The sequence below is a fragment of the Aptenodytes patagonicus genome, chromosome 6 (genome assembly GCF_965638725.1).
Source record: "Aptenodytes patagonicus chromosome 6, bAptPat1.pri.cur, whole genome shotgun sequence".
In the NCBI taxonomy this organism is placed as follows: Eukaryota; Metazoa; Chordata; class Aves; order Sphenisciformes; family Spheniscidae; genus Aptenodytes; species Aptenodytes patagonicus.
Genome location: NC_134954.1, coordinates 5,884,499 through 5,912,368, shown reverse-complemented (window position 1 = coordinate 5,912,368; position 27,870 = coordinate 5,884,499). Strand labels below are relative to the sequence as shown.

Here is a 27,870-nt window from a genome sequence, read left to right as displayed (position 1 = left end):
GCTGTGCTGTCGCCTTTCCCACCCTTCTAGACTCGTGGGCATGATTTCACCAAACAGGAGAAATAGATAGTAGTTGCATTGATTTGCAGCACAGAGCTTTAGGCGCACACGTTTCGGAGTTTGTGGTGCCGGTTGCTCAGTGAGACAGGGGTTGACTGGGAGGCCGTAGTTCCCAAAGGGCACCTTCTTGCCCCCCCCTTCCCCTCTTTTCCCCACCAGTCCTGTTTGCAAATGGGGAGCGACAGCCCTGCACCCTGGGGTTGGACTGTTGCAGCCCCGCTCAGCAGACAGCATAAAACAGAGCAGGATTTCTGGGTACAATAAAGCGCTTGGACTCTGGGTTTTTCCTGGGGGGTCGTTTGCTTTCGTTTGAGCCATGGCGTACGTTAGGTGAGAGGCAGGTCTCTGGCCCCAGAGGAACCACAGCTTCTCGTCCTCCTCCAGCTGAGACTGTCGGGGCAGGGCAGTGGGACGCAGCGCCCAGAGGGTTGTCATCTCTCTGGCAGCCGCGGTTGAGCACCCACGTGCGTCCTGCCTCTTCCTGCGACGGACGTGGCGTTTGTGTATGCTGGAGCACCAAGCGTTAAGGTCAGTAGCTGCTCCGAAGAATGAAAAAAGCCAACTGGCTTGTTGTATACCTGTAAATGGCAAGTCTCAGCTTAAGCTAACCCACCCTGTGCTGGGGAAGGACAAAAAAGAGTGAGAGTAGGACTTTTGTTCTTCCTAGCTGGACCACACTTTCAATCACAGGTTCCTAATTTGCTTTTATTTAAATAGAGCATGTTTCTGTATACAGGCATGAATGTGATTTAGATGTGTGTATATAAAAATGTGTCCACCCTTGTTCAGATCCTAAGGATTTTGCTTAGACTGTGGCTGTCCTGCTTGTAGGTCTTTCATGTCAGATGTTGTGCGCTCTTGTGTTGCAGCTGGAAACCTCCTCTTCCCTTATCACAGCACTAAGTACCACCAGATGGAAACTGAAAAATCTGGAGTATCTCCAGAAAATAAGTTGCTTTCTACTCAGGAATGCGTGCTTTCTCTGTGCCTTTTAACAGATTTTGTTTAAGTTCTGTGTTTAAGTGTTTTATTCTTCCTTAATGTCCTAATCGGCTTACACTGATTCTAATGTTTCTTGATTTCTGTCCCTTTGAGCTATGGTGGTGGCATGAAGGGAACTGCCTAAATGACTGACTCTCTTCTGCTGTAGCTTTTCCAGCACTGCTGCAGTAATGCAAAAGGACAGAGGTTAAAGATGCTGCCTGCGATTTTTGAAGTGGGTGTCGTAGGTTTAACTCTTTTTTTTTTTTTTTTTTTTCCTTTTTATTGGAAGGCTCTTCAAAGTGAAGTCAGTGCTGAATAATCTGTAGGTCGTTGTTATCCACCTGGGTCACGCGATCTTGTTCCTCCAGTTCCCACCAGTGGACGAGCTTTTCTCAGCAGCCTGGGAAGCTGAGATGAGAGGAGCATAAACAGTGCAAATAATTACGTTCTTAAAAGTATGCTTTTATTAAATGGGAAAATATGTATTAATGATGTGGCATTTACAGGCATGATACTCGTTGCTTGCCCGTCTTATTGGATTGAGTTGGTGAGATTATTAATTCAGGCTTTGTGGAAGGTATGATGTTGAAATTTCTGCGATGACGTATCCTAGTTGAAGATTGACGAAAGTCTCGTTTAGCAATTTGTATAAACGGTGTTAGAATGGTACTGGCATTTTAAAATCAAGTCTTGCACATATCGATAGAGATTTAAAAACCAGCCAAGAAGTAATATAAATAACTGGAACTTGGGCTTTCAGAATAGCTTAATTGCTTCACTCACGAGGCAAAAAGAAAATGGTTCCTGTACTAACCTTGCTGGAGGGTGGTGATTACGGTGGGGTTTATTTTGTGCCTTTATAGCAGGAAGGGGCCATGGCCACAGTTGGGCTTCCCTGGCACAGTGTAGTGTCGGCAGTTAGGCACCGAGCTTGACTGTTGCAACTCCGGGACACACCTGATGTTTCTACACTTGTGTCACCCTATTAACTGGTTTTGAGGTGTTTTCTGGGAGAGCTCGGCAGTGCCTGAGGGGCCTTAACCTGTGCAATGCCAAGGGCATCCTGCAGCCCGCCCTCCAGCTGCAGCTCCGTGCCCTTTCACCAAAGCCACTGGGGCAGCCTGTTGCCCTTGTTGCTGCTCTTCTGGCCTCGCTGGCTGCTGCCAAGAGTTTTCATTTTCCCTTTTGTCTCTCTGTCTTTCTCCCATTTTTCTTCTTTTCTCAAAAGTAACTTTCACCGTTAGAAACAATCCATGCCATCAACTGTAGGCCCTACTAATAAATCTCTGTGCATGTGAAACCGTCTCAACATGCTTTGAGCAACAGGATTTACACCAGTGTAGCAGAGACTGGAAGTTAGTCTGCAAGGGAAAAAGCTCATAAGAAGTTTACGGGATGAATAGCGAGTAATATTGATTGTGATCTGATTATGATCCATAGAAATAAAATGTTTCTCATTGGGATACTTATTAAATAAATAAAACATTGTCTTAAAATTGCCCTGCTAGGCCTGATTCTAATTCCTTGTGTAAGAGAGTAATTTAGGAATAATGTCTGCTCAGATATTACTGCCTATTTTTGGTTTTCTGCCTTATTAGTTTTGATTGCAAAGGCCTTGCAGCAGGACTGTATCTTACCACATGCTTGCAAAATACCCTGTTTCTACTCTACCCTAGATGCCTCTACAGCAAGTTTATTAATGTTGTGTTGCTGCTTTTATTGGTCATTGCACTTTTAAAACTTACTGTTGTTCTTTGGATTTCCCCCCCCCCCCCCCAGAACAGACTTTCCCAAGCTATTTTGCCCAGCATTTCTGTCCTGTGCAACCTCTGACGCTTGTGTCCCATCTAATCAGCGCAGCCGTGGTGGTGGCCAAATACATTATTGCTTTAGCTTTCAGGAGACAGCATGCTCCCTGTCTCCTGGGCCTGGTGGCCCCTCAACATTCAGAAGATGCCCAAATTGATGAACTATGCTCTCAGCTTCATGCAGCCTAACAGCCCATGCAGCGTGGTTTTGGTGGTGGCAACCCCAGCCTCGTGCCCCTTCCCCTTCATTGCTCCCCAAACCCAAAATTTTTGCTCTGGCCAGCTGAAGAGTAGGCGAATGGCTCCCCTCTGCTGCACTGTTACTATGCGTTGTTGAGTTTTTGTCTGTCTTGATACTGAATCAGTCAAAATTAATGCAAAGAGAACATTCTCTCTCATTTCAATACCCAGAGACCAAGGTACTCTTTCCTGTTTGTACTGTCCTGTTGGCTCAAAAGGGCTGAAAATGTGCCCTAAGACTTTCTGAGATGGGGAATTCCAGATGACATAAATGGGTAGTTAACAATCTAGTGTTTTACTCAAATTTCCATAGATAATTTAAAAACCCTACTCCTCGTGAACATTTATCGCTATTTTGGCTACTGAAACCATAGCTGGTTGGAAGCTGCACGTATTCATAAAACCACCTCACTTTATCCTTATAAAGCTTAATAAAAATGTTCTCTTTGCAGCTATAGCATGGTCAAGAATGATTGTTTTGTGTGCAGGGTTATCCAGCTGTAAATACAAGTCCGGCTAGCTGCCTGGTCGTCATTACCATTTTGTAAGCCTGTAATATTAAGATGGCCATTAACTTTAATAAAGAAACAAATTAAACAAGTGAGACAAGCTAAGCTGTACCATCACTCCCCAGCCTACTATTTTCCACCATGTTTAATGTGAGTGTGAAGCACAGAGCTTATTTTCTTCTTCATTAAAGGCCTTCTGTTGTTATCCTTAAGCATTACATATTTTGTACTGTGAATTGAGAGCTTGTTTTTCTGCTTCTTTCTACCCTCATGAAATGAACCAAAAGGATGCATGGGAACTCTTCCATGGGGCAAATCTTAATAGCTTCAGTATATTTAGATATAGTGCTCGTTGGTGAGAGATACAGAGGCTTTAATGATGTGTTTCCCAAAAGTGAAGTGCATCAAATAAACTAATGCCCCAACAAGTATGCTATGTGAAGATGAAGTATTTTGTTTGCTGCTACTTCATGTAGTATTACAGAAATGAGAAAAAAAAAAAAGCTTAATACTGAAGTTAGGGAAGAGTAAAATGCTTGCAGAAGCCTTACACATGACTGTATCCCAGAGTGCTGTAGAGAATTTGGCAGAGTCTTGTTCTAATATTGAAAATGGGGAGTTGCATGTGCTCGCTTCTTTTTCAAAACACGGCCATATGGTAAGGTCCTGCCCCGCACCTGTGAAGTTAATGAGAGCTTTGCCGTGGGCTCCGTTGTGAGCATGGTGGGACGTAGCCATGCAGGATGGCAGCCGCCTTCGGGCAGCCGCACGCTGCATGGTGTTTGGCACTGGCTGCTCTCGGCTTTCAGCTTCAGAGAGGATCTCTCTTGCATATGATTTTTTTATTACATGCGTGGAAAGCCCATTTACGTCAGTGGGGATTTATGCGTTAAACGAGTGCGGAGGAGCTAACAGAAATATGAAGGGTAGATGCAAGTGCAGCATGTTGTTAAAGCGTCGTAATGCTTCATTTCCTGAAGTCCAGGAGTCTTAGGTGGAGAATACAAATTGGCTAAAGCAATTGAATTAATCTTAAACTGACCCTGCTTTAAATAGGCCCTTCTGCAGTGTTCAGTTTTGCTGTGTTGGATGTATTTGGGCACAATTTTATTTGCTTACTGGTAAAGTGGCATTGTAAGGCTAATGTATTCTGAGAGTGGTGGGAGTTACGTGCTGTCAGATATGTTGGTGGTATTTTTTTTTTTTTTTTTTTCCCCTTAACGTTTGCACCGGTGACATTTTTCAAGCCTTGGTTCAAGTAAAGGGCATTTTGTTATTCAGGAAGTTCTTACATCGCATCTAAAAATGGTCATGTATTTCAGTCAGCTTCATGTTTCTGCTTTAACTACCTTTATAGGAGAAAGTATATAGCTGTTTTCTACATACAGTGGAGTAACTTTGCTCTGAATATATGTATATTAATTAAAGGAAAACAGTTCTGCCTATTTCTGTTTACTTTTGGATTTTCATTAAGAATGTGTGTCTCGAACCATTTTAAAGAGTTCCATAAAAAGAATAAGGCCGCCACCTTGGGAGGAGAGCGCTGGTGAGGGGGAGGACAGGAGGATTTGTGGGAGCTGCCCTGCATGTTGGTGGCCAGCACAGGGCTTGAACTACCCTGGGTGCAGGGCCTTCTCCCTGTGGTTCCCCTTGGATTTGCTTCAAGAGGGAGGGAGCTCAAGGCTGGGCATACTGTGAGGAAAATTAGGGAGTGAGCTGGATTTCATAGAGAGATTTGCAATGAAAATAGTCATGCATGTGTGAACACTCCCGGGAGGACTAGAGGATTGTGTCCCCTACTCCTCAGGCTGGATAGGAGGCTTCCAATTGTCATGGACCATGCAGACGATGCCCAGACCGGTCCCTTGGGAAGAGAGGTCCCCCCGTCCCCAAAGTCCCAACAATTAGCGTGCAGGGGGTCTCCTCAACTCTTCCTGGGAGTGAGGCCCAGGGTCCCTGGCTTTGTGTGTGGAGTGACCTGTTCCCAGCACTGCTTTGTCTTGCATGAAGAAATAGGAGCAGAAATGTCGCACCAGGTAAGCCAGTTGCTCAGATATACGTGTGTTCCAGCCCATTTTCCTTGGTGGTAGGCTGCAGAAAATATCCCCTAAACAACAAAAAAACGTAGAAAAATGCAAGGAAATAAAAAGTCACGGCATCCATTAGCGTCTTGTGCTTTACTCCTCCCCTTGGTGCATGTATTGTATTGCTTGCACAACCATTGTGTACCTTACGTTTCTTCTTATTGACGTAGTTCTGTCCCTGTAGTGGATGTGGTGAGTCCCAGTGAAGAAAATGGGTGATGATGCATGATACGGAGCCTGGGAAAAAGTTTTCAACATAAACAGAAGTCCCTTTGGCTGGAATCGAGCACTTCCTTTGGCTTCAGAGCTTTGATGTTATTAGTTGCCTTTGATTCAACAAAAGCTTGAATTGGAAGTCATCAGCCCTTAATTTTGTTAGCAAACGGTATTTATCAGCAGAAGTAATCTAAGTCAAACCTCTTAATGTAAAACAAGGCACTGAACAGTTTATAGTTCAATTAGTTATGGAAGAGAGAGTGATTGACATTCGAAGAGCACTGTGTAAAATGCAAATATATAGGAATTAAAAATGCTGCCTGTGACTTGGTTGACAATGAGCACCGGCCATTCCTGAATTTCACTCTTGCTTGTAAAAGCAACTGGGAAACTTGTGAGGTCCCAAGGAGGCCAGGCACTGTGTGCTGGTGAACGCTCAGCAGCTCTTTGCTACGTATCATTTGTATTTCTGTAGTATTTCTCACCCAGAAAGATGCCCAAACGCTTTCTAAAATAGCTCTGTTGTCCCCTGCCGTTCAGCTGCCGTTCTCGGCTAGCAGCCCTGTTTGCAGAGGTCAGATCAGCTCACCAAAGCTCGGGGGAAGGCTGTGTGGGCACGCTGTACTGCGGGTAAAATGTGCTAGGGGAAAACGAAAAAAGATGCTGAGAATTAGAACGCATACTTCTATTAAGTAGTAATGCATTGAAAAAAGGTACTAAAAAGCAATATATATAAATGAAATTCCTTTGATGCGTAAAACTCCATGGAATACTTTGTATCTTGAAACCCAAATGTCTGGGGTGGTTTTTTTTTTTTTTTTGGTCAGTTTTAGAAATCCCACTTTTCAGGGTACTTGGAGCTGTTGTCTAATTATGGCTGTCTTTGTAGGAGATAGCACGCCAAAATAGTTTTCTCTCAAAGAATATTTAAATATTTAAAAACAACTTAATCTCTCTACAGCAGGAAATATTTAAATTTTGAAATTCAGAATTTCCAGAATTCCTTAGGAGATAATCTTCAATTACACAAATATATAGCGCCCGGCAATGAGTTCTATCTTTTGCAGTCTGGCACAAAGCCACGATACCAGCATGAAGCACAGTGGCAACGGTAAGGTCCTCGGTAGCTACAGATGTGTTAGGATATTTATTTTTTACGCTGTAGGAAATACTGTGCTCATCACAATTGCTCAGGCAAAGCCTTCTGGTCATAGGAGCTAATTGCTTCCATAATAATTAAGGTTCAAATATCTAAGACCTAATAGCTTTTGACGTATAAAAATTAAAATGAGATTGAAATTTATTATAGTGGTTACGCCGAGCAGATGCTGCAGTCACTGTCGATTGTTTTGTTCTAGGGTGTCATTGAGAGACATTTCCATCTCAGTGCGGCTGTTTCAGTAAGGACGGAGCTGTGATTTGTGTTGCTGGAGAGCACAGGGTGCTTTTCCATGGCCCTTAGGACATACGGGCCCTGCTGTGAGCTGGCTCTCGGGAGGAGGAGGCCCCCTTTCTTCACAGCACGTGAAATTATTCTTTAACAAAATCGGAGAACTCCTGGTTCTGCGACTGTTGCTCCCTCGTATTATTGCGGTGGGCACCTTCCCACTCAGCAGCGTGAAACGTGCTGGGAGAGGTGGTGGCAGATCTTTTTAGGCGTGCTTTTTCGCAACAAGGACATGCGTGCTTGTTCTGTGAAGGTATTCTGTGTGGCTCTTCCCCTGCAGCCATGGCTATTGTTTCTTTGATTTCCATTAGAATACTGCAAAATTTGCATTTGGCACTGACTACCCACTGCTCACGCTTGTTTGAGCCAACATGAACCTTCTCAGGAATTCGTAATCTCTGCTTACAGCTGTACTATGCCCAAAACCATCAGTTCTTATTTTGGGGCTGATCCTGTGTGCTGAAAGCTTCCCACTGAAGCAAACGACAGGCAAAAAAGGAGGCTGAAATGGATTACAGATCCATTCTTCTGTAGATGAGGTATCGTTGGCCTCGTTCATAGATGCACAGGCTGCCGGAATGTAGATTAATGTTGCAATCAAAAAAACATTATGTCGTCAGAGAAAAGAATGTCCTGTGTGTGCCACCTCTGCTTCTGTTGGTCCCAGGAGTAATCCTGTTCTCCTCGTGCTATTGCAATATAGTCTGCAATGCAGTGTGATGTATAAATACATGAGCTTGGAAGAGGAAAGAAATTTTTCTGTTCCTGGGGTTGGATGTCAGTGTCTGAGACTAACAACTTTTTTTTTCATTAAAAGATTTTTTTTTTTTGTATAGTTAATTAAATGTTCATAACAATAACCATCTTTAGGCAATACTTCTGGGCTATTTTAAGGCTTGATGTATGTTATTGAATGCTGATCAACTACCTTTATTGTAATCTATTGTGAATATTTGACTTCAGGCTTGTGGTAATTCAGCAAGCTTTCTTCTCTGAGATTCTAGATTGTATAGGAATAACAAGTGCAACAGAAGTATGATTCTTACTATTCAGCTTTTTTCCTTATTTAAAATCGATCTGTCTCCTTTCTCAAAGTTTACGGTCTAGTTTGGAAAATCAGTAAGTACTCCTAGGTTAAGAACTTCCCTGGTACTACTAACCCAAGAATCTCTGGTATTCACCTTTAATCATTTCACAGCAAGATCCTATTAAATGATATGTATTGTCACTGAAATCAGATACTGAATTTCACAGCAATGTAAATTTGGAATTAAGTTTATCAAGTTTTATCAGTGAATGAAAAACTAATGTTGAATGGGTAGTGTCCTGTTAACTTTGATAGAACAGAATACTGTTTTATACCCACTGAGGGTATGGTCTGTCCCTTTTTGGGAGCTGATGTTCATTTGCCTGTTAGATATCAGGGCTGCTTTCTGGCTGCTAGAGCATAGCACACTGGAGAAAAAAAATCATGAGTTAATCAGCTGGAAGATGGTCTTAATTCATTATGTTCTTCACGTTTTTTTTCACCTGTAAGGCCATGATGACATGATTCTGATTTAAAGTGCTCTCAAGATTTAAATGGCATGGCAGTCACCTGCACTTGATAATAAAAAACTTGGGACCTGGATAACCTTACATTTAATAGATGCCCATACACAAACGTTTCAAGGAGAAGGAAACTTCCAAAATTTGCTCATTTAAGTTAAAAGAGCAAGTTGAAAGTGTCTTTATAACTGTACTTGATAAAACTCACTGAAGATTCATTGAACTGTTTGCTGAGAAAGATTTGGCAATGAGTAGCTATTTGGTGGGATTTTTTTTCTTCCTCAGGGACTTGTTTTATTTCAGTGTGTGTTGTGGTTTTCCCCCCTGTCCCCCAATTTATTTTTCAGTAGCAGAGAGAAAACAGGAGGGGAAAAAGCAAGCTTCAAGTCAGAAACAGATTTAAATTAATATCTCCAAGATCAGAGAAGGATCTGTGTAAAGATTGGTATAGTTGAGTACTAAATTGGGAGAGGTGATAAGAAAGGACAAGATAAAATAAGGTAAGATCATATGTGTGCCGTGATTATTTTGAGAATGTCACTGAAGTTGATTCTGAGCATCCTCTGGGACAGGACGGGCAGAAAACAAACTGGTTCTAGTTCTTTATGGAAGCTGCTTTTTTGACTGAATTATCTATAGGCCGGGAGTAATTCGCCTGTGCTGATATGTCTGACTCATTCTTACAAATAGCACAATAATACACTTCAGCTTTGTCAGCTGTTTGTAACCACAGTGGCCAGAATCCCTGTGGGAATCGTTGTAACGGGATGCAGTTTTTGGGCTGGCTTTGCTATGGTATAAATTGGCGTACTTCCTTTGACTTGACTGCCATGCTAAGCTGTACCACCTAAGAATTTGGCCTTTTAGTTTGACCCGTGGCTTGGGATTCCTAATGATTGAAAGTAGTCTGTTAATGAAATCAAAGTAACTGAGCACAGCATATGTGAACCAGTGCTGTTTGTCATTTGTTATTAGGCTGAATTGTTAAAAATATTAAGTAATTCTTTAAATCGCTATCAAGCCGTTTCATAAAAATCATTTCAAGAAAGGTGTGTTTTCACCCCACAGCTTTGCCTTGAGTTGCATTCGAAGGTCTTCATACAAGGCCAAAAAAATTATGTGACTCCACATTCCCAAGTGGGAAATATGATATACATCTAATAAATATATTGTATATATAATTTAAGTTTGGAATAGTTTACAATACTTCCTTAGAAATACTGAGGATAAACTGAATGACTTTAATTACCAGTGACTTACTGATGAACTGTTCGAAGGTTTTTGTTCTGCAAGACTTTCCTTATCTGTGTATATAGTTTTTTGTTTAATGTTATCACTTCTATGCAGACAGTGTGCGTCTCCAGGGTGTAACTTGTCCCAAAGCAAGGGACTAGCGTACAGCTAGTGTTAAACCCCGAAGGGTTTAGAGACGTGGGAGGCACGTCTCTATCCACAGCTCCGTGCCGTTCCTCCAAGGTAGGATGTGGGCGCCTGGGCACTGGCCGCCCCCGAAGTCCCGGCTGTCCCACCCCGCAGCCGCTCCCCTGTGCAGGGACGTGTGGCATGGCTGCCGGCCTCGCCGCTGTCGGGGGCCAGGGGCCTGAAGGGCGCTCCAGCAGCTGCTCGGCGTTACTCGGCTGGGTGGTGCTGCTCGGCCTCTCAGTGGAGTTTCTTTGAGTGATTACAGCCTGCGAGGAACTCGCTTGCACGACCTCCCACCAAGCCCCAACTGCCCCGGGCACACGGCTTCACGCTGCCGCTGTCTGACGCTGGTGTGTTGCACGACTGAATGCTCTCGTGCATATTTACATAAGGTGCAAATGTGTGGTGTGTTTCTTTTTTTTTTTTTTTTTTTTTTTGGTGGGGAAGGAACTAAATAAAAGCTGGCAAGGAGAACACGTGGTGGGATTTCTGTGGCCTGGTCCTGCTCAGCAGCTGTAGTTGTGTCAACTTTTCAGGTTCTGCGTGTGGTAATGTCACAGGTGAGTGAGCCTGGGTTTAAATAAGTAAATAAATAAATGGGAATTGAAGAGACCCCAGATTTGGGATGTCTCTGTGCGTCCCTGGGATGCTCACCCCACCCGTCAGCGACGGGGCTGCCCCAGGTCCAGCACGGCCTGTCGCCTCCAGGCACCCAGGGCCCTTCGCTGGGGTCTGCCTCAGGGCCGTGGTGGGGCTATGGCGGGGCTGGGTGTTTCTTGGTGGCCGCTGGCCCTGTCAAGTGGAATGGGGGTGGGGTGGTTTTTGTGTGTTCTCCACCTTCAGGTGGCCCCATCTTTTAGGGCCGGGTGGTCCTTCCTGCCTCACCTTCCCTCCTGGGGACGGAGGAGGGTGAGGATGTGTCCAGCCTTGTCCTGGGCCTCGAAGACCCGCGCTGGCCTCTGTGCTTTGACGATGGTTTCCCCAGGCTGCGGCCATGCCCCACAGCAAGGGGCTGGGGCCGGTATGAGACAAGTCCTGAGGCTCCTGTGTGCGCTCCGAAATGTCTCACCATCTCCGAAACGGGCAGCTGCCTGTGCCCGAGGGCTGTGGTGTGAGCACCCGCAGCTTTTCTGCGACCTCTGTCGTCTTGATAACTTAAGTCAACAGCAGTAAAGCCTTCCTACCCTCCCCAAAAAGAAATAAAAGAGAGCCCTCTGGGGTGTCTTTGGGTGGAGGGAAGGCCAGAGCAGCCATCCCTTTCCTTAGATCCCCCTTGTTGGCCCTTTCAAGGAGGCTTGCGTGTCGCTGTAGGCATGAAATCAGACATTGGTAACTCGTGGCCGTTTGAAATACTCTCATCAAGAGTTTATGCAGTGGGAATTAAATTCCCATCATTCCAGACAAAAGAGTTTCAATTTAAGTCCTCCACTGTGACACTAGAGGACTCTCTGAAAGTCTGTTGTGAAACCAGAGGAAAGTTTAGGTAATTTAGCCCCCAGACTTTGTAGCATGAGCCTTGTGCACAATTGTGAGGCACTCTCGCTGTCTCTTAAAATTTGTTAGCATGCCCTCATTTTGCAGTTGAGTCGTCATCTTCTGCCGGGTGAATCGGTATGGCACGGCTGATGGGTGCCTTGCTGGGGATGGCTGAAGAGCAGCGAGGCAGGGGCAGGCTTGTAATGGTCAAGAGCCCCCGCTTGACATTTGCACTGCAAGGCAAATGGCCAAGAGAGGTGCATCTTTCAATTAAATATTAAAATACTACTTTGCAACACATTTCATAAGATTATTTTTATTCCAGTTAGCTTCTCAGTAAAGTGGTGAATTTTATTCTGGAGTGAGACATAGAGATTATGATTAGAGATCCTTCTGTAATTCCCCCCCCCCTCCCCTTTGAATTAGGCTGCATGTTTGCTCTCCGTTAGCACTTACCTTCATGTCAGTATGAGTGCAAGAGGTTATAGAAGTGCATGATGTTTCTCACATTGTAGCAGCTTTCTGCATACCAACCCCTTTGCCCTTTTGACTACATGGAAAACTATAAATGTGTCATGCAGGAAGATTTAAATGAGTGCTATTAAGGTCCCAGACGCTCATTCCAGAGCTGCAATTTCTTAAGAGCTGTCTGAGCTTTACCTTACGTGCAGCCATCACAGTCATGCTGACTGAAATCCTGCTAATTATTTTGGAGACATTTTTGTATGACGTGTCTTGAGAAAAGAGTCTGAGCATCTGTGAAACAGATGAAGTGAAAATTCCTCTGGCGTCTATCAGCAAACATAAGCAGGTGGAGCACATCCAAGTTTCTGCAGCTGAGGGAGGGGCTCCAGAAAACATGGTCATTTGCAGCACAGAGGGAAAATCAAAAGAAAAAGAGTTACTTAGATATCTTAATTTGATGGTGCCGTGTCATATAAGGCCAGTCAAGGAACAGCAGCTTTCTGCTTCATTTCAAGGGCTATTGTAACTCGATTGTCAGGTTTGTATAGGAAACGAACAGGACACTGCAGACCCTCTAAGATGCAAATCGCTGAATCTAGAGCTGTACGCTGCAAATAGGGCTCATTTTTCAGTTTGAAGGGTGTTGCAATGTTTACACTTTTTGCCTGTGCAGGGTTAATCAAGGGATCACTGAAATTCATTGCTGCATCAATCTCCTAATTGTAGTATTCCTGAAAATCAAATGGTTTGTATGGTTTAAGGCAAACCCAGGAATTTAGAAATAAAAAAATATGCTGCTGGTGCCCACTAAAGGAAATGTGTGTGGCAAGAAGCTGTTTTTGCTGCCCGGGATGAAAGGCCAGCTGGCATCAGTTAGCACTTTATGCATATGCACTTTTATAGAAACAATTTTTACTGAGCAGGTCTCAAAGCCTTTTAGTGTCACTTAGTTAATCCTCCTAACAATCCTGTGCAGAGCTGCACCATTATACACATGGGCAGACTGGAAATCGGGGCGGTTTAAGTGACTAATCCATAGCTGCACAGTGAATCAGTTCAGTCCTGTCCTACCTGTCTTTGCAAGGCAGCGCTACCTTCACTCGGAAAGGAAACCAAACTACAACATGAAAGTTACGGCAATGGTTATGTGGTATGTTTTGGAACATCCTTCATGAAGCAATGCCTTTAAACAGTGTATGGGATAGAAATAAGATTTGTTTATTACATGAAGGACAACTATAAAGGATTAAGTAATTTAGACATTAATTGACTTCTCTACTTCAAGTGAATTGTTGATGTACTTGGATAATTGCATAGACAAAGAATGACATTTCCCAGTACATGAAAGGAAACCTTGCTGCCTTCTCAAGAAAAAAAGAGAGACTGGAATTTATTTTTTTTTAAATAACTGCTTTCTTCTTCTAAGAGCATGACTATGCAAAAATGCAGGCGTGCCAAATTCGACCCTGTGTGTGAAATGAGCAGATGTCCTTCACTACCTTCTCTGAAGTTTGCACCCACTTAAAACGGTCTGCAGTCTGTTTTCCATAGTAGTCTTTAAAGGCCAAGAAAGTGCAATTAAAACATGTAAATATGTGGCTAACTCAGTAGCTCCTCAGTGGCATGATCTGACCCTTGGATGAGAGCTCGGTACCTTGCTTTACGACTTTGTGGTGCTTGGGTTGTCTGTCCCCGTCACACGTAGGAAGCGTGAGAGACTGCAGGCTGTAGTTGAGAGGGAGGTGTCAGAAATACCATCCCTAAAGTACAGGGCCTTTCCCTATAAGATTCCAGGGTGATAAGGAGGAGTTTACTTTTTGTCCTTCTTGGTCTGCACCCCCCCCCCCCCCACCTCCCCCCAGAAGGTTGTTATAAAGGGAGCAGAGAATTCGTAGAAAAAATGTCTAGTTCCCTAGTATCTCATGCTTCTGTTGAAATCAGACAGTATATAGACAAATTGTCCTGTATTCATGCCTGACTGTAGCCTCAAGATATGAACAGTGTGTCTTTATTTCCAGCTGACAGGAGGTATGACTGATGGTATAAATGACGATCATCATTGTGAATGAGCTGGAGGTGCCCCGTGGTTTAACCCTCAGGTTTGGTTAAGCTGGTGTGTTGCTTCACGTCTCAGGGCTATCTTTCCAATTAATTCTCCCAAAGCTGATGCGCTGAATAACATGAAATGTATTAGGGTGCATGTGTCAGGTGATGGTCAGAGTGCTGCCTGATTATACAGATACGAAAAGGTGTTTTTAATAGAGCGCTGTATATTCATAAGCAAATTCCCTATTCATTTTATAGCAGTATAACTCCACAGCGGCTGCACTAAACTTGTGGAATTGCTCTGATATCCCACCACTGCAATATAAAGCACCGTTTTAAGTTCCTCCAAGACGAGAGGAGTGTTACATAAAAAAAAAACCCACCCTACATATTGTGTAATATAGGAGACATATTGTTCATATCCTACCATGTGAAATCTGCTTCGTATTTCTTTTGCTGAGTGTCCAGATCATATAAATCATTGCGGCCATTGCTGTATAGCACAAAGCAAGCCATGGTCTTTTCACGTCTGGAACAGTTTGGCATAATCAACATGTATCTAAGATATTTAAGATGCTTATTCAGTATCTAAAAAAAGCTATGGCTCAGGCTGCTGTTCCCAATTGTAAAATTCAGGGATCTTCTGTAGAAAATGAAACCCCCCAAAAAGCCATGCATTCCTCACAAATAATATGTATGTTACCATTAATTTATCCAGTGTTTCATTCTCCCCCTTCTAAACATAAAAGAAGGGTAAAATAGTATTGGTCACTGTTGTCCTGATCCCCCTGTGAAGGGTGAATAATGCCCAGATCCCCGACTTGTCCCTGTGTCCAGCTGCACACCCAACGAATGGATTCAGGCAGGAGACGGGTACGAGGGTGGTCTCAGGTTTCACATCATTAAAAAAGCGTGTCCCTACAAATCTTCTGTTCTGACCGCTTCTTGTGGTCGAATCAGTTTAGATTTCAGATTTTGCACTGAGGATACAGACCCTGGCCATATAGTACTGTCCATCTCTGGATTATTTTCTAGAGGCTGTACAGAAAAACTAGGAGAGTGGTTATGCTGGATATATAGCAGTGCACTCTGGTATTGGTACCATGACTAAATCCTCGTGGTTTCCTTCTGGTAAGAAACGAAGTTATTTCATTTTACCGACGTTCCAGTGAATCAAAATTGATTTACCTGGTTCACTTCAACATGGAGGGATGACAGAAGTGGACGTTGCCCCCCCCCCGCCCCTTTTTTTTTCTTTTTTTTTGTAAGACAAACACTGGTATATTTACCTTTGCCTGCATTTAAGCACAAAATTTAATCAGGTCTCATGTATTTCCTGAGGGTAAGATATACACGTGTGCACACAAGAACAATTCTAGTTTGCTATGTGATATTTTTAGCATCCTTCAAGACAACTAAAATGGGCACCTGCCTCAAAGCAGGTCAAGGCAGTTCTGCAGGACTGCGAGCGCTATGGATTTGTCTTAGACCAGTAGCATTGGCTGGAGATGTTACTTCCATGTTTATGAACAGTCCTTTAACAAATTCTCCAAAAGATTGGTTCAAACAAACAATTTTCCAATTTATTTTGTTTTTTAAAAACAAAGAAAATGAATTACGAACATTATAAGGATAATTTTCCTTTTTCTTTTGAAGCCCACAGAAATAATACTATCTTGGGGCCCTTTTGTTCCTCTTTGCAGAGTGCCATGAAGAAAATTGGTTATTGCCTTTTTTTTTTCCTCTGTCATTTTCTTTAGATTGAATAGAGATTGATTGCTCTTCTGGGATGAGAAAAAACAGGCTGTGTCATTCTGTGATACTCTGTGCTAGCAGCAATGGAGAGTATGAAGCTAGCAGTTTAGTGGTGATCTTGATTAGCAATGAATGTAGATTCAATTAAGTCAATTTACTTATATTATTTCCTGTTCATACAGTCGGTTCTCCTGCTCTCTCATTGTCTGGAAAGTGCTTTTTTATCATAGTTTTAGATACAATTTTTAGTCCTGCTTGAAGTTCATGATGAATCTTCCTTTGATATTGGTAGTAGTTAGATTTGGCTGAAGGGTACTATTGCATTTTATGACTCCTGTTTTGGTTTTTTCCTTTTCTATCCGTTAAATAGCATACCTTTGACAAGCAGATGCTGACCTTGGCGTTTCGTAGATTCACAGATACTAGAAGAAACACGGATAAATCGCTCATCAAAGCTATTTACGGAAGAAGCTGCAAAGCAGAGAAAGGCAATGTGAAAATTCACAGTGATCAGATACTTCTTGGGGTACTTGTTTATTTTTTTTATATTTGCATATGCAAAGAGGCCCAACAGGCACAGTAGTGGTGGTTTACTGGCGGAAATACTCCCTTGCAACCACAGTAGTGGTAACTGCACATGCAGGCAGAGCCCACTGATGTTCTGCATATTGCATGTCCTGAGTAGTCTGTAGAACAGAAGTTCTAAAAATTACTTCTTAGCAGTTTGTTTCCAACGGCTTTTCTCACTATAAGGAAACGTTTTTGTTCTTTTGTTATGTATTTTTATACTTATTTGCTTCTTGGCATTCAGTTCCCCATAAAATCAACATCTATGTTTAAAAAAAATTTTTTAAAGGCGGGCCGTCATAAAACGCATATGGATGTGATGGTATTAATTTAAAATTTTGTGTTCCAAAAAAACCCACAGAGGTGAACTCATTCGAGAAACAGTCTATCTCCATACAATGCAACATATGTTTACGTAAAGAACGTTACTAACCGTCTCTAGGGATATTACCAATGAGAGAGGCAGCAAAAGTGAAAGATCATTCACGTGTTTGGAGGAATGGTTTTAGTTTCATGTAATCCTGTGGTATGTGTTTGAGATATATGGAGAAGTACAAGCGTTTTGGCTAGTCCGGGCTTGCCTCCCCGCTATCCGTCTGTGCTGAAATGTTTGTGTCTCATCCGCACCTTGCTTATATGGGGTAAAACACATGGACCTGGATCATCATCTTGTTCTGTATTTGACCTCCAGCAGTGGATGCCTTGAAGAAGGAGAAACTGAAAAGTAAACAAGAAGACAGTGCCTGCACCTGGCTGATTGTTCAGTGCTTGAAAGGGTGCGGGATGAAGTAGCTTGTGCCCCATCTCAGCTGGTGATCATCTTATGGATCCTCTTATCCTTCAAGCATGAGATTTGATTACCTCAGGTCTTTCTGTTCATGCTCACATAGCTGTAAATATAACACCTGCTGTGTTACTTAACTTTGTAAAATTATCCAATTTTATAACCCTTTAACCAAGGAAGTACACTTGGTTAAAAGAGGGAGCCTCTTTGTCTCAGGCGGTAACATCAGGCCAGACAAAGTAAAAGTGATTTTTCCAGCTGTGACCTCTGCAAAAGCTCATAGACTACATCTGCTATGCACCGCTCCTCGGGTGGAGGTGACCTGCTCTGCCCGTGCTGTTCCCAGTATAATATATGATGCATATATGGCAATACAAATATATTCAAAGTTAAACAGACCAAAATGACGGCACCGGCTGGTGGTCTTATAAATGGTTCAGTCATGCAATCTGGAGGGTGAGTCTGAATGAGAGGTGCATTCAGATCAGGGCAGAGATACTTGAAATACCTCTGAATCCTCCATGTTAAGCAGAACATTTAGAAGGATACTGTCGACCATAGGAAATACCTCCAGGTTCTTACTGAGTGCTTAAATCATGGGTTACAAATCAAACATCAAATCCTGTGCATTTAAAACCTGATTCTCTGTATTTCTCCTTGGATGTAATATCTACAGAAAATGTCATTTAAAGTGCAAGGGCAATTAAAAAGTTTTGCTTACAGAAGGGAATATTGTAGGTTATTGGTAAACGACTGGGCCATAGGCATAACAATCCTTATTTCCAGTGCCAGTCCTGAAATGCAGCAGCACAGTTCAATTGTATTCTGCAGTAAATTTATGCAAATGAAGTGTCTTTCATACTGATGAAAGCTGTTTCCACTCCGGGCAGGATGAAATGACTCTGATGTCTCATCCTGTTTTTTCCTCCCCTTTTCCCTCCACCCTGATCTCTGGGCGCGTGCTCTCATTGTTTTTTCTTTTTTCCCCTGCAGTTCCTCTCTGTATTCCAGACGAGGAACCTGTTTTTAATTTTCATGTGTCATGTCTGCCTCATAAAACACATACACTGGATCATATGACTGTTGTGCAATATTAGAGCGCTGTTGAAATGAATATCACATAGAAGGACTTGTAAAGTCATCTTGAAATAAACTGTACCGAGTTTCAAATTTGAAAGGGGCAGTGATTCCATACAGATGACAGAAGTACAGATACACCGACCACGAATAACAAGCACATTTAAAAACCGTCCTCGTGGCTTCGGCCCCAGTCACTGTCACAGAAACTGCCCCGCACGGCCCTGCCGAGCGTGGGCAGGTGGAGGGGGGACTGGCTCAGCCCCTCGAGCTGGGCATGGTGGGACACTGATTTCACGCGCTGCCGTGGGGCCGTATTCAGCATGGCGGTGGCCCCTGTGTTGTGCATGGAAGAAATCGGCCATCCAGCGTTGACCCAAAGCGTCATCTTTGGATCACAGTCAGTGTCCAGTTATGAAACGGCAACAAGTAAGTTAGTTATGTTGCTCTGCCCTGTCCTAACGCTCTGTGTGAGTAACGATTTAATAAGGTTTTACTTTTCACATGCAGGCACAGCTTGTCGTCCAGTGTACGAGTTCAGTAACGCAGTTTCAAGAAGTCTGTAGGAATTAGGCAAGGGAAGAAGATCCTTCGTGGATGTGGGCTGTAGACTTCAGTGACTGGTGTCTCTATGAGGCTTGTGAACCAGGGACATCACTGTGTTATTCATTCTCTTCAGCAGTCAATGCTGCATGTTTTTTGAGTATGTTGCAGCAGGAACAATTACAGGAGCTTTAAAGTAAGTAATCCAAATGAAAACACCTTTTTGCTCCCAGTCATTCAGACAATAATACACTTCCTAACATGAGACCCCGGATGGGGGTCGTACAGGTAGATATATCTCTACTGATAAAGTGGAAAGATGTGGGGATTTTAATGACGCATGTTGCTGCTGAGTTGCCAAGCTGATCTGGAAAGAGTTTGTTTTCCTAGGACTCCTGCAGCGTCAACTCCACAGCACGTATTGCAGCAGGACCCAAACTGTTTCCAGGCTCTTTGCTCTGGGAAGGGTGAATTGGAGCCAAAACCAGACCCTCCTCCTCCACCCTGTTCCCCTCCCTTAGCTGAAGCAGCACAGCAAAGAGCCAAGCTGACGATCTGAAGGGTGAAAGAACAAGGGAAACTGTAAAACATGTAGGATGTTATAGAAGCAAGTTAAGAGACGGCCAAAAAAAGCAATTTTTTCCACATAAGTATGAACCTGTCGTGCACGTGCTTTCGATGTGATGCAAAACAGGAGGAGAGAAGCTTTTGAGTGCCCACGTGGAGGGGAAGGGCTGTGCAGCTACGTGACGACTGACAGGTTATCATCATTTTGGGATGACTGTTTCCTTCAGGATAATTTTGTAGTCCTGTCTTACAGAAATATGAATAGGGGTAGGAGGGGAGTTCACAGAGAAGTCTGTTAACCTGGAGTACTTACACACCGTCTCTTCTTGTTATTGCTGTTATAACACACATCTGTCTTATATGAGAAAATGTCCTTTTCTCTTGTGCCGTGTTTCTTGATTTGCTGTCATCTGGGTGTGTTGAATTATAGATAGCTTTCATGAACAGAAGAACAAGGGATGGTCAGCAAGGACACCCACACTGTCACGTTGCTTCATTTTTTTTTTCCTGAGTCGGTTTTCACAGGCATGGGTTGGAGTAAGGCATGAAGGGGCTGGAGCTGAGCAGAATACGCCCTTTATGTCTGACATGCCTGCTGAGTTTTGGTTGGCCCCTGTATCCTTACAAATTGCTTGTTTGATTAAAACAGCTGCTAGGCCATCCAAGATTTTCCTTGCCCCTCTCCTTTGGAGCCTTTCCCGTCTCCATTGTGTTGGTTTTACATTGAGAGCAGAGGTGCGAAAGTGCCCTTTACTGCTTCTGGACACGTAAACCAGCAAGCAAGAGAAACATCATGGCCTTCCAAATTTGTATGAGAGATCACTCATTTACTGCAGAATCGCAGCCCTGTGATACCAGGGGGTGAGAGCATCCTGCAGTGATGCAGCTCGGGGAGGCGGGGGCTGCCGGTCCTCAGTCCATGGCTGAGGGCTGCTGCTGCCCTGGGCTTTGAGGTATTTCTTCCCGGCGCGCGCCAGCTAGGAGGACTGAGCTGTTTGTCTGCACGTCTGTCCCTGCCCTCTGCCGAACCCTGCCGTTGCTAAGGCTGGCACCCAAACATATTGCGGAGCCAGAGGCAGGAGGTTTTTAAGATCGTATCCCATGGTCCTGAAAACCTCTAGTTCTAAAACACTTAATTTTTGGTAGCTCTCATAGGACAGTCTCCTAGGGGAAAACAGTGCTCAATGAAAAATATTGCCTGGGCAGAAAATGCTGATTAAAATATAGCTTGCTTTATGGAGCTGCTTTAATAAGTAGGAGGCAGTCTTCTGTGCCATGGACTGGTAGCAATCATTTGTCAAGAATAGGCGTTTTTGGTTCTTGACGTGCAGCTTTGTTTTTTAGAAAGACTGTAGTTGGTGTACTGCGCTCTGAAAAGCCAAAAACAAACAGAAAGGTCATGGCTCTATCTTCTCCCTCCTCTCCAGGTTTAGCAGAGGAGGAGGGAGTGCAGCGTGCAGGTTTCCAACCGACCAGAACAGGGTACGGCAGCAGCTGCAAACGCTTCGCTTTTGGGCGGAGAGGTAATTTCAGCACTTCTGTGTGCTGATGTTTTGCAAACTGCAGTTGTTTCAGAGGCACTTTTTCCACATGTGCATACTTGGACAAAGCAAAATATTTTTGCTTAGGATTCTTGGACTCCCCTTTGCACCTCTCTTGTTGTACAGAGATTCTTGGAGTTCTTCAGGCTTTTTGTAGAGTTTCTTTGCACTGACTCAGAAGGAGATTTCACATATATGGTGGCAAATTGTAGTCTGACAGGCTGGTGTAAACCTGGAGTTGTTCCAGGGCAGCAACTGAATCAAAATCTGGCACGAAATTACACTGCTATTTCTAGATCCTGAACTTTCCATGATTTCATTCTAATTTGCTTTATCTTGCACTGCATTATGTTTTAACAATGCTCAGAATAAAACAGATTTGTTTTTATAGTGAGTATTTTTAGAAAAATTATGACTTCGACTATTTTTACATCTGGGTCTGTGTTGCGTATGTGCTTACTTTCTCCGTGTTATTTCTATGTATATCCAAGGATAGGAGTATGCCCATGGCACCGTGGACGTGGTGAGAGCTGCCCACGGACAGAGCATCTGTGCCTATTCTTGGGCCTTTTCTTCCATTTTCTCTTGCTGAGGATTTTTGCTTTGCAGGATAAATGGCCATCGTATACCCAGAAGAGGTGGTGTTTGCAGGCTGCATGAATGTATGGTAATGCAAACCTGCAGAGTATCTTCTTTTAGGGTGCCCTGTATTATTTCTATTTTAACATGTTCTGGCTGCTGGGAAATGCAGGTTTGCAAACACGAGCTGTCAGTTCTCTATGTTCTTTGGCGTGCAGTTTTGGATCATGGTAACCAATTGCAATCGCATTTAGAAGTCTCCTCTTTTTTTTTTTTTTTTTTTTCCTTTTCTTTTGTTTTTCCTTTCTTCTTCATTTCCCCAAGTTGTGGCTTAAGCGTGGCCATGGATCACAATGGCGGAATTGCTTCATACCACAGCACTGGGATGATGGCTATTGGGCTATCCAAGTGAATAAACCCTGGTTGGTTTGACTGTAATTTTGCCTTGTTTAAGGAGCAGTTCCTAGACAATATACTGAGAGTAATTCATATTTAATTTTAACATTCTCTTAGTCTCAGGAAGTACCCAAACCCATCCACAGGTTCAAAACTACCATAACTAGAATGCCACAAATCTCTCCACTCTCAGTGCAGGCCGAGATGAACGCTTCTTCCTGGGATCTTTGCAGTGGTGGGGCAGACAGGTCCCTTCTTCGGGCCACTCTTTTGCTGAGGTGCCACGTAGAGACAACTGTGCTCAGCCCCACTGGCCGCTGCTGCCAGCACTGCTGGAGGAGGAGGGCCTCTTGGTCTGAGGAGGTGTCCTGCAGTGCACAGTAAGGGTATGGCAATTTAATTTTTTCATGTGGCATTTCAAAATGAAGAGGAATATGGTTTCTGATATCAGAGTAGGTGTTGCCACATTTGGCCAGATGGCTTTCTTGCTCACTGGGTTAGAAAGGAGGTAGGCTATCTTTCTTTTTAACAGATTCAGGAAAAAGAAAAGTAGTAGAAATGGGAGTATTTAGCAGATGAGCTGAATTCTGGAAGAAGTTTTGAAGTAATTTTAAAAAAAATGTATTTACTTATTATTTTGTATTTCTAGAAAATTAGTTTCTCTTTTGATAACAACGCTTGGTTGAAGAAAACTTGTTGTAATGCTTGGTTTTGAAGACTTTTTGGAAAAAAAAAGTATATGTGAATTTGTGTATATGTATATATTTATATATAAACATTTTAAACCTGTTTCAATGGCATGAAAACACTTTTATGGAACCCTTTCCATTTTCTATTACCAAGTTTACTCTGGGTTTCTTTGGTCTCCCTCCTCCTTCCCTCCCCAAATTAATTTGGTGTCAAATTTGTTAGGAAAATGTCCTTGTACTTTATAACCAGTACCTGAAATAACGAATTGGTTTTGATTCAAGGATTGCCCTCGTTAGGGTCATCCTTTAGCTAGTGATCCTTCCATACAAAAGTCTCCTGCTGAGGGCAATAGAAATTCTGTGCACAGACCCACTAGGGGCCTGGGCTGCAGCGGCCTCAAGGAAAAATCTTAAATTCTTTCATGATTACATGTTTTGACTATAAAGTTTCACTGTTGTCTTTGTAATTTAGCCATTCTTACAGCAAGTTAACAATGTTGTTTTTACTTGGATCGCTATAATGATTTCTGCAAAGCTCATTGAATTTGCTTTCCTATGTGATTGTGTCCCATGTGGGGTTTTTAATTTTGTCCTAAGCTCAGCCTAAACTTCTTAATTTAAATGCATTTCACATCAAAGTCATGGCAAACACAAATGTTTTCCTTGGTTTTTAATGACATTACAAAATTGGCAAAACATTATTTAACCCTGGACCTGGGTTCCCCACCTAAGGAGAGTTGCTACCAAGGTTACCTGAATTTGCAGAACTTGGTGGATAAAATAATGTTGCTTATGGAGATGGAAATAAGCAGATGATGGAGATTTGGGAGAAGAAATTCATGAGGGAAAAGCTTCAAAGCGTTCTTGAGTCAACTCCTGGTTTTCTAATCTCTTCTACCAATAAAGGTCCTTTTGATGCTCACTAAGTGATGCCTATCAATTGAAATGGAAATCTGTTATTTACGTTAGGGACTGATGGTTATCAAATAGGCATCCGTGATGAAAGACCTACACTTCAAGGAGCTCATCTCCAGCAGCTTAGCAGCGAAGCATTGATGGTTTTGTCCCTGGAGCCAGAGAGGACCGAGGGCGTTCCTGAGGGCACCCCATCTCTGCTGTGTTAACCGCAGTCTAACGTGCCCCTGAATTTTCCACCTTTGCCAGAGTGGAATCAATTACTCTTTCTGTCAGTGCAAATCCAGTGCTGTTTGAAGGGCGCTTGGAAGATTTGTGAGGCATTCTGATAATTGCAAGGATAAATTGCTTTCCTGCTTAGCTGGGGAATCCTTTAATTATGCTGTTGGAGGCTTTGCATGGCAAGAGCAGAGCATCAAAGGCGGGTAGAGCTTCAGCTGGCTGCTTGGGACGGGCAGCATCGGCTGGTGCTTGGAGGAGGACGTGATACACTTTCTTCTCTGTCCGTATCTACCTCTGTGCAGTCAATGCTCTGGATAGGGAGTCACAGCAGGCGGTGGGGAAGTAGGTAACAACAGTCAAACCAAGCCAGATTTTAAAATGTCAGGTAGTAGAGTGTAGGAGAAATCTTAATCCCAGCAGATTTCTGTCAAACCCGCCTTCTATATTGCGTAGGGAGTAAGTGTGAACGGGGCATCAGGAATGCAGTGCACGTGGTCTGGCTGTGGTCCTTGCACGCCGACTTGTCCCAGCACCCCACCGCTTCACGCCACCCTGGAGAAGAGGGGGGAAGCCTGGGACTCACCTCTGCAATGCATTTCCTATAGCAGTTCATCAAGCCTGCAAATGAAGAGGCTGGCGGTCTGCTGCTTCAGCCACAGTCCATGGCAGAATATATTCCTATTTCTGTGCAATTCTTTCTAAAGGCATTATCTATTGAGCGCAGTTAGTTTCTCTCAGCGAGAGCCAGAGGTTTTTGGTGCGACTTCTGCAGTCTCATGAGGAAGACAGAAAACATGGAAAACATTTTCTACCACTTTCTGCGGAGTTTCTTTCGGCATGCAATTGCTGGTATGCAGCTCTCCTTCCAGTTTTCCTGCAGGTTGCCACCTGGGACATCCCCCTGGGACATCGCCCTCTGCCCTGTTGCACATGGCATAGAGGATGTGACCGTACTGTGATCCACCAGCGAGTACCTTGCAGCCAGATTTGTGGACATTCGGCCAGGGCAGGCGGGACACAGTGCCGCAGAGCGCCCGTCGAAGGGCAGCGCAGCGAGGTACCCAGGCGCAAGGCTGCAAGGCGGGTGCTGGTGGGCAGGAGGGGGGGGATGCGACCCGCTCACCCCACCCTTGGCTGGGTGTCAAAAGCTGTGCAGAGCTGGTCAAAGAGCATGAGCCAGGCTTATTTCAAAAAGAGTTTCTGTTGTTATTTAGCTGTACTGTATGTTTTACTGAGTCATAGCAATGGTATGATCTAAATTAAGTCATTTGCCCACTTGGAAAATGCCCTAGTATTGGTTTTACAATATCCTCAGTTTTTAAATTCTTAGCCATAACTCTCCAGGCAAATCCCCGAGAAATCTCTGCAAGCCTAGTTGTGAAATCGTGTGGGTTTTATTGATTTCCACAGGATAGATCTCTGATTTCCCATTTGATGTGCTGTATAAAACATCTTCACTTACCTGTGCTGTCAGGGATGTTGGCCAGCAGTGAGATAATACACATTTGTGGAAACAGAGATTTATTACTTAAAGTTTTGAGAGCAGGAGGCAGCTATATTAGTTGCTATGATATAAAACAGCCCATACCAAAATGTTTAGGACTGCTCTGTGTTCTTGAGGGAATGTATGGAAGCGAAGAGCTGGGATTAATGGCAACTTTGTTCAGTAATCACAGTATGGCTCATATTTAGCCAAGGTGAATCAAATAACCTCTAATGATGAAATAGGGATAGGACCATTTGTGACAGTTACAGCTTTAGTTTAACAGGTCATCGTGCCTGAAATTAGTTAGTAACTAATGGGTCTTTATGCTACGATAACATCTGGTTTTGGTTTTTCTGCCTACAGTTCTTGGCGTTATCCCAAAAGAAGATGCACCTTCTCTCTGACAATCAGTTGGATTTTCCAGCTGCCAAGTCACAGAGCAAGCTCATTTCAGATCTTAGATTTCTGGCTGTGAATCCAAAGTAATTCAGCTGATTTCAAAGAAGTTATTTCATATATGTCTGCATATATAGCTGATGGAAAGTTTCATCCTATCATCCCGTGTAAAGAGATCTGTCCATCTCCCCACATATTGTACCGTATGAGCTAATCTTGGCAATGGAAGTTTTATCTGTTTCAATGCAGACTGAGGAAATGATGACTCCCGTGGTTTTTTTGTAGTTATCTTTCTCTCTGACTTTCCCTCAGGCGTCCAAGTACTATCTCTCTAGAGGAGACTTCAGCAGCAGACATTAGGAATGGGGAAAGAGTCGCATGATATGAGTCATTAAATAGCAATAAAGAAAAAAGATTATAAACTAGAGCTGTCTCAGAACAGGAACCACCTATTGTGACTTTTCAGGATTTTTGTTTGCTTTTGGTAAATGTCTGCTTCTCGCTCTAAATGGAAAGCTGAAAAATGGGCTGGTGAATGGGCAATGTGCACTTTCACAATTAGTCAAAGCCTCAGTGACAGCAGAAGTGACTCAAATGTCCCTATTGCATTCCTTCCCCATTTTCACTCATCTTAGGTTTCTTGCTTACCAAGATACAAATTGCCTTTGGGAGGGGAAGAAGGGCTGTATTAGCAGCTTCCTGTGACAGCCAGCTTCAGCTCCTAGAGAAAAAAAAGAAAACAAAAACTCCTTAAGATCTATCTGTTGCAGTGAATTATTTCTGCTAATTTGGGAAGGCTGCGATGTGGAGGGCAGAGTTGCATCCAGTCCCCGGTCGGGGCTGCTCGGGGGCATTTGAGATGGTGGCTGAGCTGTGTCCTGGGAGGAAAAAATACGGGTGGCTTTTTTGCAGATGAACTTGAGGGGCAGTTTAGGCAGAAGCTGGACCGTGGCAGCCTGTTTTCCAAAGTTGAGCCCCTGCTGTGACAGATGCAGCGCAGCCGTGTGCTGTGTGCAAGCTCTCCATCTAGCATGGTCGGAGCAGCCTCGGCAGTAAACACTCCTTGCTGCACATCAGCCCACAGAATGTAAATATTTAAGGGGTCCTGTTGGAGCGTAAGCTCTTTCAAGAGCCTTCTGTTTATAATCGTTCACAAAAGTAAATGTTTCCTGTTATACAAAGAGCATGTGGTAGGTTCCTGTGCTTGAGCACTTCGCTGAAGTCGTATGAAAAGCGTAAGGAGCTGGTGAGCTCAGCTTGCTGCTACTCGTCGGGCACTCGACCAGCTCGGCGCAGCTTTCTGTCCCCACGGCAGTGGGCTCTGGGGGCTTGTCCCAGCCCACCGCTGCCCTCCTCAAGCATGAAACTGGCTGGACTTCAGCCTCCCTGAAATGTGGTCGTGGCACATGTCACATCTTAGGTGTGCAGCTCACCTGCTCTCAGCAAATCACGTCCCTTTTTTTCATTTTCAAGTGCTGAATAACACAGGATGCAGCTGCCTGCAGACGTTCACTGGTCAGACCACATTTTTTCTTAGGACATAGGGATTTAAAGGCATTTGGAATATACTGCTTTTGATATCTTTGAGGGCAAAAACAGATGATGGCTTTGTAGCCGATTCGGTGGAAATGTTGGCATCTTTCAGGGCTCTGCTAGCACCTCCTCTGCGGAAGGATGATGTGGTTTCAGCACACCGGCACTGTTTGTTTCTAACCTTCTGGTTTAGGAAAATGGTGCTACAAAGAGCTTTCAGCGTTCCAGAGCTGCTTCTCGTGGCCCCTGATGCGATGAAATCATAGGGAACAGCGAGCTCCCAGATTTCCTACAAAAATCATGTGGGTTTTGTCTGATGACTTTACCTGGTTCCTTTCTTTCTTTCTTTTCTTTTTTAAAAGAAAGACATTTGTGCTGCTGCAGCGCAGGCACAGTTGTAGTGACCTTTATATCACTGTAAATATTTCCAGCATCCCAGGCTCGGCTGAAGTGAGCAGTATAAACATGCCTTCCAGTAGGTCCCGAGCCTCTGAGGTTTTCCCCCATGGGTACAA

At 43.7% G+C, this 27,870-nt stretch overlaps 1 protein-coding gene across 3 annotated transcripts in view; it reads left to right on the top strand.

Annotated features, from left to right (window-relative positions):
• PID1 (phosphotyrosine interaction domain containing 1) overlaps positions 1-27,870 on the top strand; it is a 92,486-nt gene that overhangs the window by 40,266 nt on the left and 24,350 nt on the right. The window contains exon 1 of one of the 3 annotated variants that reach the window (XM_076340938.1): positions 18,715-18,917. The exons of the other annotated variants lie outside the window; for them this stretch is intronic. Within the exon in view, the coding sequence (XP_076197053.1) occupies positions 18,903-18,917 (15 nt within the window). The 5' untranslated portion in view covers positions 18,715-18,902. Of the gene's footprint in view, positions 1-18,714; positions 18,918-27,870 lie in introns of those variants that run through there. 3 annotated transcript variants of the gene reach the window in all.